Raw genomic sequence first — 14,441 nt, forward strand, 5'->3', positions numbered from 1 at the left:
AAAATGAAATCATAGAGTAATAATATACCTGGACTCTTTATCTTAAACAATTTTTTAATTTCCTCAAAATTTTTTGAGGTATAAAGACAACAAACAGAATTTTCACCTTAAAATGTCAAAATTTCAACAGTTCTGTAATGGCCCCTTGGAGGACATTCTGTTGTTTTCAAATTATTTTAATTGACCAATCTCTTGTCATCTCCATTAATAGTATGTCTAGAGGAGTTACACTGAGTTACAAAGGATGTGATTCAAACCCTCTTTCAAATTTTGAATGATAAATTTGTTTTGAATCAATACCTTATGAGGTTTGGAGATTATACCTACTAGTTAGCCTGTTCCTATTATGGATGTGGCAGAAGACATGAGTCTCCTGAGCCAGAGATTTTATTACTTACTAGAGCCCAATGCACGAAATTCGTGCAAGAGTAGGCTCTCACAGCCGCAGCCCCTTGGCCCTGCCCCCTGCCCACTGGTCGCTCCGGAAGGTTGTTCCGCCATCTGTTCTAATTCACATATTAGCTCTTTATTATTTAGGATAGCACAGCAAATAATATGAGCATCATGCTGGCATTGGTTTCCCATGCCTCCCAAGTCCACAGGGCGATACAGAGCAGCCCACTTTGCTCTTTGTGTGCACTGGGTTTGTGTCACAGCTTAGGAATGCTGAGCTTGGGGACTCTACTTTTGCTTTTAGTTAATGAAAACAAACCCTTTGTCTGGAAGGAGATGTTACCTCATCCTTCAAGATTGACCACTGCAAATGCAATCCTGAGAAATGGTTTGGTTAAAGAGTGGTCAAGGCATTTTACTCTTGGTATACCCACCAATAACATGTTGGGACCTTTGAGGATTGCCTTTCACAAAACATCTTTCAGTAATTTGGATAGAAAATAACACTGCAATAAAGATTAATCTGTCCTGGTCAATTTGGCTAAGTTGGTTAGGTGTCTTCCTGTGCACCTAATTCCCAGTGGAAGTACATGCCTAGGTTTCGAGCTTGATCCCTAGTAGGGAGTGTGCAGGAGGCAGCTGATCGATGTTTCATTCTTACACTGATGTTTCTCTCTCCCCCTCTCCCTTTCTATCTAAAAACAATGAAAATATAGGGAAAAAAGATTAATTAATCTGAGGTCATCTGCATATATCATCTGCATATATGTGTCTTATTGATCTTTTAGAATACAAGAAATACAATATATCTTTTCCCTTTAAATTATGATTAAAAAATAGCTTGCCTACTTCTAAAAAATAATTTGGGACAGCTTTCAATAAATGTGTTGGTATAGCAAACAAAACAATTAACTAAAATATCAAAATATAGGGTCTTAAAAGATGTTAGGTAAAGAAAGCCACCAATATTGCACAAAAACAAACAAGCTGTTAAGAGTAAAAGGAAAACAATGGGATGCGTGACTCACATACTAGTGCTAATAAGCGTATCAGTTCCTGAGGAAAAAGTAGACTTTTTTCCTGGCCCTGAGTGGTGTAGGGAATATGCTACCAGAACTGTGGTGTGAAAGGCCAAGTGGTGCACAATATCCTGCTTGCCAGTTTCACAGATATTCAGACAGTGCAATATTGCTCTGGGTGAAAGGCGAGAGAGTGGTATTTAAACCACTCGTTGCATACTTAAACAATAAAGAGTGGATTTGCTTGAGATTTGTGCTGATTTGACCTAATACAAAGACAGAATTTGGGAAATTGCAGTTACACTTAAGCTGTGCTGTAGGCCAGTGGTTTTCAATCCATTTTTTTTTAGGTAGGTCTCTTCAAACAAAACATATAATAATGTCAAATGTATAAAACAGGTAAACTTTTTAAAACTTCTCTAGTTAAAGCTCAAATATGCCTGCTTTTCTTATTAAAGTTAAGGCAGGCAGGGTGGGGGGTGGGGGTTGGGTAAGAGATCAACCAAAGGACTTGTATGCATGCATATAAACATAACCAATGGACACAGACAGTAGGGGGGTGAGGGCATGTGCTGGGGATTGGTCAATGGGGCAAAAGGAGACATATATAATACTTTCAACAATAAAGAATCCTATATAATAAGAGAGGAATATGCTAATTAGCTATTATGCCCTGAGGCATAATGACCAAGCACATCACGACCAGATCTCGGATCAGCAGGAGGGTGGGCCAGCCAGGTACAAGCAGGCTGTGGAGAGCTACAGGAGGAGGCAGGGCAGCAAGCTATGAGGGGTGGGAGGAGCTACAGGAGGGTGGGAGCGACCTACTGGCTACAAGCAGGCAGCAGCAGAGCCACAGGATGGGGCAGGGCAGCAAGCAAGAGGGTGGTGGAGACCTTCAGGAGAGGGCGGGCAACAAGCTATGAGAGGGGGTGGGGGGAGCTACAGAAGGGCAGCAGTGACCTACTGGCGCACGGATTCGTGCGCATGGCTACTAGTTTAAAATAAAATAAAATAAAGATACATAGGCATCTTATAATTGTAGACCACCTGGCTCTATACAAATGTGCCAAATCATGGTATATTGGGGAAATTATAAGTTCATCAATAGGCCACAACTCAGGGTATGTGTCGGTTATGATAATGATTAACTGTGAATAGGAAAGCATAAACACACCAGCCCATAGATAGGCAATGCTGGGTGGGTTATGCCATTATATACCTGAAGTTCTTCTAATTTTATTATTATTTTTCAAACATTTTATTTTTTATTTTTTATTTATTTCAGAGAGGAAGGGAGAAGGAGAGAGAGATAGAAACATCAATGATGAGAGAGAATCATTGATCGGCTGCTTCCTGCACACCCACCACTGGGGATCGAGCCCACAACCCAGGCATGCCCTTGACTGAAATCGAACCCGCAACCCTTCAGTCCCCAGGCTGACACTCTATCCACTGAGTCAAACCGGCTAGGACAGAAGTTCTTCTAATTTTAAATTCTTTCTTTGAAGTGAGGGACTTCGATGCTCATATGTGTATGTCATGGCTGTTTGAGGGCTGATTCACCTACAGCACTGTTTTCTAGGAAGAAAGAAGGTAGAGGGTAGGGGCCAGCTTACTTTGACCCATTTTATTTTATTATTTTATTTTATTTTATTTTAAAATCTTTATTGTTGCAAGTTTTACCAATGTCCCCCTTTTACCCCACTCACCCCTTCTAGCCTTCCCTACCCCCCACCCCAGGCCTTCTCCACACTATTACCTGTGTCCATGGGTTATGCATATATGCATACAATCCCTTTTAAAGAGCTTTCCCAGAAATACCATCCAGAGTTTTCCACTTACATCTTTTTCGTCAGAACTGTGCTTCAAGGAAGGCCAGGAAAAATAGTTTTTGGATAAACATATTGCCATCCTGAATGAAATAGAAGTTATTGGTAAGGAAAAAGAGCGAATGGAGTGGTAATACCTGCTCTGGCTAAGTGGACAGAGGGTCAGAGGCGCAGGAGGTCCCTGGGGAATAGCCTAAGGTTATATCATATATAACTTCATATGCCATGTTTAGGAATTTAGGCAGAATAATGTGTTAAGAGCAAGGACTTTTCCATTGCAAAGCCCTGAAATTGAGTCTTGGCTTGTTCATTTATTGGCTGTGTGAATTTGGGTAAATTACTCCTTTCTGAGCTTTGGTTGCCTCATCTATAACAGATATAATAACACCCACCTTGCAACATTTTAGGGATAAATGAGATAACGCCTGGCACATAGTTGGTGTCTAGTAAATGGTAAACATTACTTTTATTTGTATGTCATCCAGGATGAGGGATTTATATGACCACACGGCTTTGAAATTGACAGCCCTACCACCATGTAGTGCACAAGTTTGCAATGGGGATGGGACTAGAGAAAAAGAAGACTTTTAGGGAAGGTACTTATATTTATCTGGGTGATAAATGATAAGGTCCCAGATTAAGGAGTTATTAGAGGTGGAGAAAGAAATAAGGCCCCAGAAATATTTAGGGAGTCGATTCTTATGGGATATAATGACTGAATTTGCGTAAGTCAATGTTGAGAGGGAGATTAAAGCCCTGACATGACTTGGGCAACTGAGTGTGGAGTGATGTAATGAGAAGTGTGGAATATGCATCCATTTTAATATCCACACTGTTGCTGATGGATATTTGAGTTGTTTCTAACATTTTCCAATTATAAACAATGCTGTGATTATTATTATACATAGATCCTAATGCATATAAGCATACTTTTCTGGAGATGTCTTCAACTTTTCCAGTAGTACCAGTTTATATTTCCCACCGGCTATGTATTAGAATTTTGATGCCTATCATTCATGCAAACACTTGTCATTGTCAGACTTTTTGATTACTGTCATTGATGAATATGAAGTAGAGTTTCATTAAGGTGCCCTTTTATAAGTTTTTAGCCATTTGAATCTCATCTCTTTACTAAAGTAATTATTTAGGGCATTGATGCATACACCTATTGGGTTGTATATCTTTTTCTTAATGGATTTATGAGTTCTTTTTATATTTTGGATGCTGATCATTTTTTCAGTTATGCTTGTGCAAGATATCTTTTTTCAGTCTATGGTGTGTCTCTTTTATTCTACGTTATCTTCTGATGAATAGAACTTCCAATTTTAATATAGTCAGATTTATCAATTTTTTAAATCCTTACCAGAGGATATTTTGTCCATTGATCTTTAGAGAGAAATGGAGAGGAGGGAGGAAGGAGGAATAGAGAGAGAGAAACGGATGTGAGGGAGACGTTTCAATTGGTTGCCTCCTACACGTGCCTTGACCATGGCTGGGAATCAAACCTGCAACCAAGTTATGTGCCCTTGACCAGGAATTGAACCTGTGACCCTTCAGTCCATGGGCTAACACTCTAACCACTGAATAAAATTAGCCAGGACCCAGATTTATCCATTTTTAAATTTATGGTTATGCTTTTTGTCTTGTTTAAGAAATCCTCCTTGACCTCCAAGGTAATGTGCATATTACTTTTAAGCTCTCACTTATCTCTCATTTAGTATTACTTCGAAAATTACATGGTTATGAGGTATCAGGCCAGTTGTGATAGAATTAATTATCCTCTTGTTTTGGGAACTATCACCAGTTGGAGTTGTTGGTTAATGTATCAGTCAGATCAAGCAGAAATAACAAAACAGTAAAGCTGTTTTAAGAAGAAAGTGATTTAATACTGGGAATTAGATACTTATAAAATTACTAGAGGCCTGGTGCACAGATTCGTGCACTGGTGGGGTCCCTCAGCCTGGCCTGCGCCCTCTCGCAATCCAGGACCCCTCGGGGGATGTCAGACTGCTGGTTTCAGCCCGACCCCTGCAGGTCAGGCCGAGGGATCCCACCTGTGCACGAATCCATTTACCCAGCCTCTAGTATGCATATAAGATCTTTGGTTAATCTCTTCCCACCCTCTCCCTGCCCCCCTTTCCTCTGAGATTCATCAGTCTGTTCCATGTTTCCATGCCTGTGTGTTGAGCGTCTGCCACCTGGTGGACAGTGCGTGTATAGCTACCAGTCGAATGGTGGAATGGTCGCTTAGGCTTTTATATATATAGATTGAAGAGCTGGCTCCATGAATGATTCAGAGCATTACTGCTGAATTAACCTGCTTAAGGAAACTTCCTCTGGTTTAATCAGGATACCACTGTTCCAACTGATGGTTCCATGGCTCGTGCCACTTCATTCCAGTGATGTAACTGGCTCCAGGGTTGTTCTGTGCTGCCTGTTAATCTACACCAGCAAAAAGGATACTTCATGTGCTGCCAATCTGCCAGCTTAACTTAGTTTTTAATTTTTTCCAAATCCATCTGATTGGCATAATCTAAATTACATTCAGAATCCTAGCTGCAAGAAGGACTGGAAAGTGTAGTTTTTAACTGCCCAGCTTTTGCATCACAAGAAGGTACCCTAAAAGGAGGTTGGGACAAATGTTAAGTGAGCCAGTTATCTACCTATTTGAACTTATCTGATGATAGCCCCCCAACTTACCTCCCCACCTATGTATTGTAATAAATTTCTGATACGTATATATGAGCCAACAGTTCTTTTCTTCAGAAAAATAGTATTTCATTATTGCATCTAATAGCTTATGTATGCTTACTATAAATACTGTTTAATAACTGTTCTATGTATCAATGTAAATTAAACCAAAGAGAATAAATGCTTAACTCAAAATAACAGAGCACTTAATTATCACAGATAATAGCAAATATCTACTCTTTCCTTTGAAAGATTATAAATGACTTTCCAAGGACTTCATTCATTCTATATAGTACCATTAATTTTTCTCCATTTACTGGATCACATCCATCAGCATAAAAATATGTTCGTAGTATCTGCCAACCTAAAAAACAATATATACCCAAAACCTCTTTTCACCTCAAATGCTTTTCTGGCTGTTGCCCTATTTCCTGCCTTGCTTTATAGCCAAACTTCTCAAAAGGTATAGCTGCATGTGTTTTCTCCTTTTTCTTGTCTTTCATGTATATTTCAACCCACACCAAAGTCACTCCTGTCCTCATCTCACTCAACCTCTTAGCTGAATTGACACAGTTGACCACTCCCTCCTCTTGAAAACCTTTTTTGAAAAAAGTTTATATTGAACTGGCATTATTTTTTCCCTAAATGTTTGGTAGACTTCAGCAGTGAAGTCACCTGGGCTTGGAAGGTGTTTTTAAATTATTGTTGTTGGAAGATAGTAAACCATGAGTTCATTTTTTAAAATAACAATATGGCCGAAACCGGTTTGGCTCAGTGGATAGAGCGTCGGCCTGCGGACTCAAGGGTCCCAGGTTCGATTCCGGTCAAGGGCATGTACCTGGGTTGCGGGCACATCCCCAGTGGGAGATGTGCAGGAGGCAGCTGATCGATGTTTCTCTCTCATCGATGTTTCTAACTCTCTATCTCTCTCCCTTCTTCTCTGTAAAAAATCAATAAAATATATTTTAAAAAAAATAAAAAATAAAATAAAATAACAATATGAAACTATTCAGTTTATCTTTTTCTTCTTGAGTTAGCCTTGGTAGTTGATGTCTTTCAAGGAATTTATCCATCTTATCTTTAATTGAATTTATGGGCATGAAGTTGTTATAAATAGTATCTTCTTTGAATAACTATATAGGATTAGTAGTGATGTCTTCTCTTTCATTGTTGATAGTAGTAACTTGTGTCTTTTCTCTTTTTTCCTTTGTGACTAGAGATTTATCAATTTTATTGACCTTTTTGGCAAACTAGCTTTGGGTTTCATTGCATTTTCAGTTTTCTGTTTCATAGATATTAGCCCTTTATTATTTCCTTTTGTTTTTCTGTGAGTGTGATTTCCTCTTCTTTTTTCCCAGTTTAAGGGAAAGCTTTAAGGGAAAGCTTAAATCATTTATTTAAGACCTTTCTCCTTTTCTCATATATCCCTTTAATCTATACATTTAAGTACTGTTATGTCTGTATCCCACAATTTTTGATGTTTTCATTTCATTATCATTATAGTCAAAATGTTTTTTATTTTCCTTTGTGAATTTTTTGACTGATGGGTTGTGTAGAAGTCAGTAATTCAGCATTTAAAATTTTTTTTTAAAATATATTTTATTGATTTTTTACAGAGAGGAAGGGAGAGAGATAGAGAGTTAGAAACATCGATCAGCTGCCTCCTGCACATCCCCTACTGGGGATATGCCCGCAACCCAGGTACATGCCCTTGACCGGAATCGAACCTGGGACCTTTCAGTCCGCAGCCCGACGCTCTATCCACTGAGCCAAACCGGTTTCGGCAGCATTTAAATTTTTTATTGATGTCCATTTTAGTTACATTGTGGTAAAAAACATACTGATGATAATCTGTGCTCTGTTTTGTCTCCTCACTGCTGCTCTTTTAGTCTGGCCCTCTGTGGGTCTCCTTTGTGCCTGTGACAATTGTTGGGACAGCCAAGAACTTAGGCAGAGATGAATCTCCTTCTCCCTGTGGTTTCCTTGCTTCTAAGATTACCCTCTAATTTCCAGCTGCCCTGCCAGCTTTGGACTCTGCCCTGGACACTTCAGGCTTTCTGTTGTCTAAGCCAGTCATGACGAAGGAATTCATTCATTTAAGAAACACATTAAACTCAATAGATCTGCTGTGTGTAGCCCTGTCTTTCAAGAGCAGATTCTCTGTGTTCTCTGCTGGCTCTTTGCCATGCCCCTGGGGACCTGCCTCATTCATGCACAGTGTACTTATAGCTAGCTATTTGGGTGGTTGAAGCTCTGAATTTGGGTCTCATTCTTTTTGTGATTTGCTCACTGCCAGGATTTCACTTTTAAATTTTCTGGGGTTTTTTTGTGTGTTTTTTTCAGTCCTGGATTCTGACCACTGGCACCTTTAGTGGATAAGGCTGCTCCTTTTCTTCCACTGTTTTTTGTGGTCATAGCTGTGAGGTTTAGGCAGCATTATCAGATCAACACACCACAAAGTCATACTTTTTACCCCTTCTCATTACCATTTTCCCAGATTAAACTTTCCTCTGGCTTTTCTCTATGTTTGGATGTCTTCTCATATCTTTAGTTTTCTTGTTGTTTTAAATTCAGACTTTATCATTATCCTCTGTGGGTGATTCAAGTGACCAACTTCCCTACTACTCTACCATTATCTGAAGTTGTCTCCCCCCGCCCCCCTCCCACAAAAACAAACACACACCAAAAACAAATACAAAAAAAGCAAATAACTTTCTTTTAAAAAATTTTCATCTAGGAGTCCATGGGCAGCATGTGATCCAATCTGCCCAGTCTAAACATCACATCTCCCGGACAATAGTGATTGGTTAAGGAATGGGCACATGATGCAGATCAGACTAATGAAAGACTAAGAGATGCCATTCTGAAATTTTTACTCCCACAAACCTGGGAGAAGGCCTGTCTGAGGATGTAGAGCCCAGAGAAGAAAGAGAAATTTGGTTCTGGCAAACTTTCAGTCAGTCTTTTCCAAAAGCTTTTGCATTATGTAAGCCAGTACATTCATCTTTTTTTTTTTTAATATATTTTATTGATTCTTTACAGAGAGGAAGGGAGAGGGATAGAGAGTTAGAAACATCCATCAACTGCCTCCTACACACCCCCCACTGGGGATGTGCCCGCAACCAAGGTACATGCCCTTGACTGGAATTGAACCTGGGACCTTTCAGTCTGCAGGCCAACGCTCTATCCACTGAGCCAAACCGGTCAGGGCACATTGATCTTTTTATTAATTTTGAATTTGGTGTTTTGTACTTTTCAACCTAACTAATACACCCCCATTATCTAATCACTGTCTACTTCAAATTTATATGGAACTGTTCTCACTTTGTTCTGTTACCTTTTAGTCTCCCTGACCTTTAGCTTCTTTAGATACATTCTTTCCCAACTAAGGATCTCTAACATGTTCTCCCTCTGCAAGTTCTTCCTAAGCTGATTCTTTCTTATGCTCAGTTTCAGACATTAATTAGAGAAGTCTCCACTATTATCTGTTTTGGTACCTAGTAATTCCATTCATTGTACTCTTCACAATTTATAATTATGCAGTTGGTGGTGTTTTGTTTGTCTATTCATCTACATTTGAAGAGCAGGGCATATGTATTTCCTTTTATCATTATGTCTTCAATAAATGCCTGGCACAAAAATAAATGCCCAGGAAACAATTGTTGAAGAAAGGAAAGGAAGGAGAGATGAATTTGCAGGACTAAGACTTGAAAATTAGATGATAAATGAACTCTAGTAAGTTTTCTAGGCCATTATATAGCTTTGCTCTCGTGATAACAAATGACAACTTCCTGTTTGGATCGAAGGCCTTTGGAATCAGTCCCAGGGATATGCCTCCTCTGCTCTTAATGAGTAGTGAATTGATCATTCATCAGATATTTATTGAATGTTTATTATGTATGAGACACTTCTTTAGGTATTTGGGATCTATTACTTAGTCCTGTATATGACAGTACCAGTTTATAATATTGAAATATTAACTTGTTTTATACATTGTTGTATAAAAAGTAGTCAGACTATTTAAATTATGGTCAAATTATGAGGTCCATGAAGTCAAGGATTATTTCTTTATCACTGGTCTTGAAGGTAGTGATATTTGAGTAACCTTTTTTCCCAGTAGCGTGCCCTGTTTTGTTTTAACTCAACTTCAATGCTAAGGCATTCTGGAACTCTGCTAACACATAAGTATCAAATTCACAGATTTTCTGTATAGGCTTTGATGAACAAAAACAAAGATTGGCTGACTTAGAAAAGATACCCAAGTCTGTGTCCTTTCCTTGTCCTCCCCTCTGACAGTTCCTCTATGGGCCTTTATCATAAAGATACTTTGAGGGTCTTCCCTGGGAGATCTGCTTAGTGCTTTGTTATAGTGGAACCTTGACTTCCAATCACAATTTTTATCTTACAGGATGATATGAGACATACTTGTGATTTGGTACAATTTATTTAAATCTTACTACTTCAATAAAAAATATAATGTTATTTCAGTGCAGTGTTATTTCAGGGCATATCGTTGCCTTCTGATGACTTCCTCTTGGTTTTCAAGGAATAAAAAAGCAAAGAGAAGAGAGATTTTTAATAGCTAAATGTTAAAAAAGTAATTACTTTTAACAAATTGACTTCAAACATATTGTGTTAAAACTACTTCAACTGCAGAGCCAGGTCTGATATAAACAGGAGATAGTAAGAAACCCATATTCTTATTTTAACACAGAATACAGTACCTTTCACACGGTAAATTCTTAAAATAGCCTGGAGTGTGGCATTTGGTATTGTTTTCTTAGTATCAAGCCAGGAAAAGTTAATTATTTTCTGGAAGTAAAAGGAAGATTTCCAAGTATTAACAGATTTTCTGCCAACTCCCTGCAAAGTATGAAAAAGAGGTCATGTATTTGATTGTATAACAACCCAAACTGGCATTGTGACACTTACTACTAGAATCTCTTTAGGGTAAAAGTGGAGATTGAAAGTCACACTTAGAATTGAATATGATATTTATATCAAAAAGTTGATAGATGCCCTTGGGTGCATTTAGAAATAATCTTACGAAGTTTATTCATTAAATCTTCATGTTGTATTCTACATTGCTTTATCAGGCTAGAATATAATCCCCTTTTTGGTATCAAAGAGGTATTGCATAGAGAACATGGCTTCAATTCTGGCACATGGAAACTAAAATCTCTTTGCCTAGTTGTATAATTTGAGTAAGGACTTGGTGACAGATTTTGGACTTATTTCTTTGGTTTTGAACCTTATATTAATAAGATAGTTTTATTTTCCTTACGAGTGAAAACATTTTAATACTACATTAATGTACATTTATTAACAGAAAGTTCCCTCCCTTCTGCAGGTCAAAACACAATAACGAGTGAAAATTATTTGCTGAAAGCATCATTTCTCAAATTCAAAGTAAATAAGATTATACCATTTATTTTCATTACATTTACCAGAGTACTTTCATGTAGAAACATCTTATTCTGTAGGGTTTGATGAATAGAAATGCAAAAGAAAATGTAAGATAAAAATATAATAAATAAAAAGTATAAAATTTTATCTAATTTATGAATGCTGAAATCAGATCTCATCTGTTTTTATAGTCCAACTTTAAGTGTGTTCTTTTCCCTCCCAGGACATTTATTCAGAGCAGCTGGGGATCAACCGTTTAACCTGTCCACAGTGTCGAGTGCCTTCCCAATGGTCAGCCACCCAGTCTTTGGTCTACATTCAGCCAGCTCAGGGCATTCAGAATTTGGTGGTTTGGGGACACTTGGTACACCCACAGCCTTAGCCGCACATCCCCAACTAGCATCTTTTCCAGGTAAACATCTGTTACAAACAGTGTTCAAGGAAAGAAGGAAAGCTTGAAAATGTTCAAGCAGTAACTTATTAAATTGAACAAAAAGAAATAGTCTCATGCCTGGTATATTAAAACTCTTGTGCAAGAATTTGCTCAATCCTATTTATCATGGGCAAAAAAAAAGAACCAACACCACACTATGTGTGCTAGGTGGCAATGCAGTTAGATACTTAAGTGTTTAGCTAGGGAAATCGGCATCTGCATCAAAAGTGAATAATTAAGCTAAGTTTTCTTCGTGTTTTTGATGATTTTTTCCCTTCAGCTTTGATGTGAAAAATAGCTTATACTGGAAAACTAAAGTCTAGTACTTATAATAAACATCTCTGAAATGTTATTTTGAGTTCTCACTTCTCTGCACTTTGTCAGGAAGATGAGCTTGGCTCTAATATTTCTACATTTTTTTTATAATCAATCAAAACAACTCTAGATTTGCACCACATATGTGGCAGCAAGACCAGAATTATCCCAAATTCTACAGATTATGAGAATTCAGTAAGACATCAAATAAAGTTTAACTTACACAAACATGCTATAATTTGTCTTGTTATATTATTTTGAAAACTAAACTTTAAGTGTTTCCAGTGATTAATTTTACTTTAATAAATGTTAGTTGGGGTTGTTTAAAAATCAGCATAAATGTAGACACAAATTAACCTGAATTTAAATCTGGCTTTGCTGTGTGACTTTGAACAAGTAATCTGACCTCTCAGCCACAGTTTCCTCATCCGAGACATGAGGTTATCATCATCATTATAGTACCTATGAAGATGAAAGCAGATAAGCCATGTTAGTGCTGAGTGAAGCATTTGGCACACATAATCCGTACATAATTAGTAATTATCATTAGTATTTTCTCTTGCCCATTTTAATGGGTAATAAATTGTGAAGTGCTTCTATATATATATATGATGGAAAGATGGTTAACTATATATTTCAAGTACTGTCTTTTGAATCATATTCCTTTCATTCAGTTGTCTGGAAGAAGGAATTGTGGGGAGGGGTAGTGTGAGTAGAAAGTTAAAATAAAGTCTTAAATTAAGTCTTAACATTTGTTTAAAAAACACTAATAGAAATTTAATTCAGTCAGTTTCTAGAATGGTTGTTTAGCAAGATAAGCATTCAACAGATATTTTCTGAAACATAGGATTGCTGAATAAAAACCAAAATAGGTGATATTAATATAGATAGTTACTGATACCTTAAATTTGTTTGTTTCATGGTTTATTGGAGTATTGCTTTTGAGCATTTCTAAAAGAACAATGTAATTACTCTATTATTAAAATCCAATACCTTCTGCACTGGAATGATGGTTAACAAGTCTAAAGAACTACTACTTTGGACTTCAACAATGCCAATACTTCCCACTGGACAGAAAAAAAAATGATTCCCCTAACCTACATAAACTTTTCATTAATTTAGTATGTTATGTGCACTAAGCCAAACAGTTTGAAATACACTACCATAGTATATATTATGTTGTTTATAGTTTTCAGGAGATGGATTAACAAATAGTTATAAGACACAGTCTTTAGTGATAAAAGTATGACTGTAGAAGAATACTATTTTGTCAAATGAACAGAGACTATGCCTATTTATAGAAGACATGTTTAAGTTGCAGGTTTGCTATAATAACAAATTTAAATTCTGTATTGTTGGCTTTATTCAAAAGGGTAATCAAAATGCCAAATTTTTGAAATGACCTAATAAATGAAGACACACAGGGAAGGAATTACTAGGAATTTTAAATGAGTAAGAATTTATTTTTAAATTTTTATGGACATGTAGATTATTCCGCATTTCAAATGATTAAATCAACAGGTGCAATATTTAATGGACATTAGTATAATAAAATTGTTTTTATTTAATGTTGAAATTGTATTTCATCGTAATTTCTTTAAAAAATACAATTTTTGGTTATTATATTTTTATATTATATTGCCATGAATTTTGTGAAGTACCTGGCTCTCAAGTATGAAAGATTTTAAAATTCTACTATATCTTCTAGGTTCTAATTGAGATTTAGCATAGTCTCTGAAATACTGGAATCTTTCAGTTGAATATGATTAATGAATGTTGCTCTGTGCTGTTACCTCCTTTGAATACATTTAGAAATCATGTGCTGGTTTATGTAATCCTTATTTTTTACATAGCACGTTATAAACAGGCTAGTTTGTGAGTGACTAAATTTTTTTATTTTCTTCAATTTGAAAGATAAATAGCTGTTACTTAATAAAAATTGTTATTTTCTATGAAATATTAGACATTTGTACAGTTTGTAATCAGCAGCCCTACAATTTTTATCTTTTTATTCGATTGACCTTATTTACTTGTTTTTTTTACTTGCGATATCAGCTTATTTATTACACACATTTTCCAGTTGTCTTTTTTTCTAGTCCCTATTGTGTACAATTGACATTCTAAAGTACAGTTTTGTGTTTTTCCTCAGTTTATGTCTAAAATATTCAAATCTTACTACACTTTGAATGCCTTACCAATTTTCTGGTTGTTTACAAAGTCTATACATTCAACTGTAATGTTTTCATTATAGACTCTATATTAAATAATATAAATATCTTTGGAAAACCTCAGTCACTTTTTGTCAGCTATGTGGAACCTAGTTTTCAAATAACAATAGATTCCAACTGTGCT

General features: G+C 36.7%; 1 protein-coding gene across 1 annotated transcript in view; it reads left to right on the forward strand.

Moving 5' to 3' along the window:
* Positions 1–14,441, forward strand: part of BAZ2B (bromodomain adjacent to zinc finger domain 2B) — a 330,950-nt gene that overhangs the window by 211,418 nt on the left and 105,091 nt on the right. The window contains exon 9 of the mRNA XM_081095898.1: positions 11,565–11,753. Coding sequence (XP_080952024.1) covers positions 11,565–11,753 — 189 coding nt within the window. The remainder of the gene's footprint in view (positions 1–11,564; positions 11,754–14,441) is intronic.

This window comes from Myotis nattereri (genome assembly GCF_964212035.1).
Source record: "Myotis nattereri genome assembly, chromosome: 7".
NCBI lineage: Eukaryota > Metazoa > Chordata > Mammalia > Chiroptera > Vespertilionidae > Myotis > Myotis nattereri.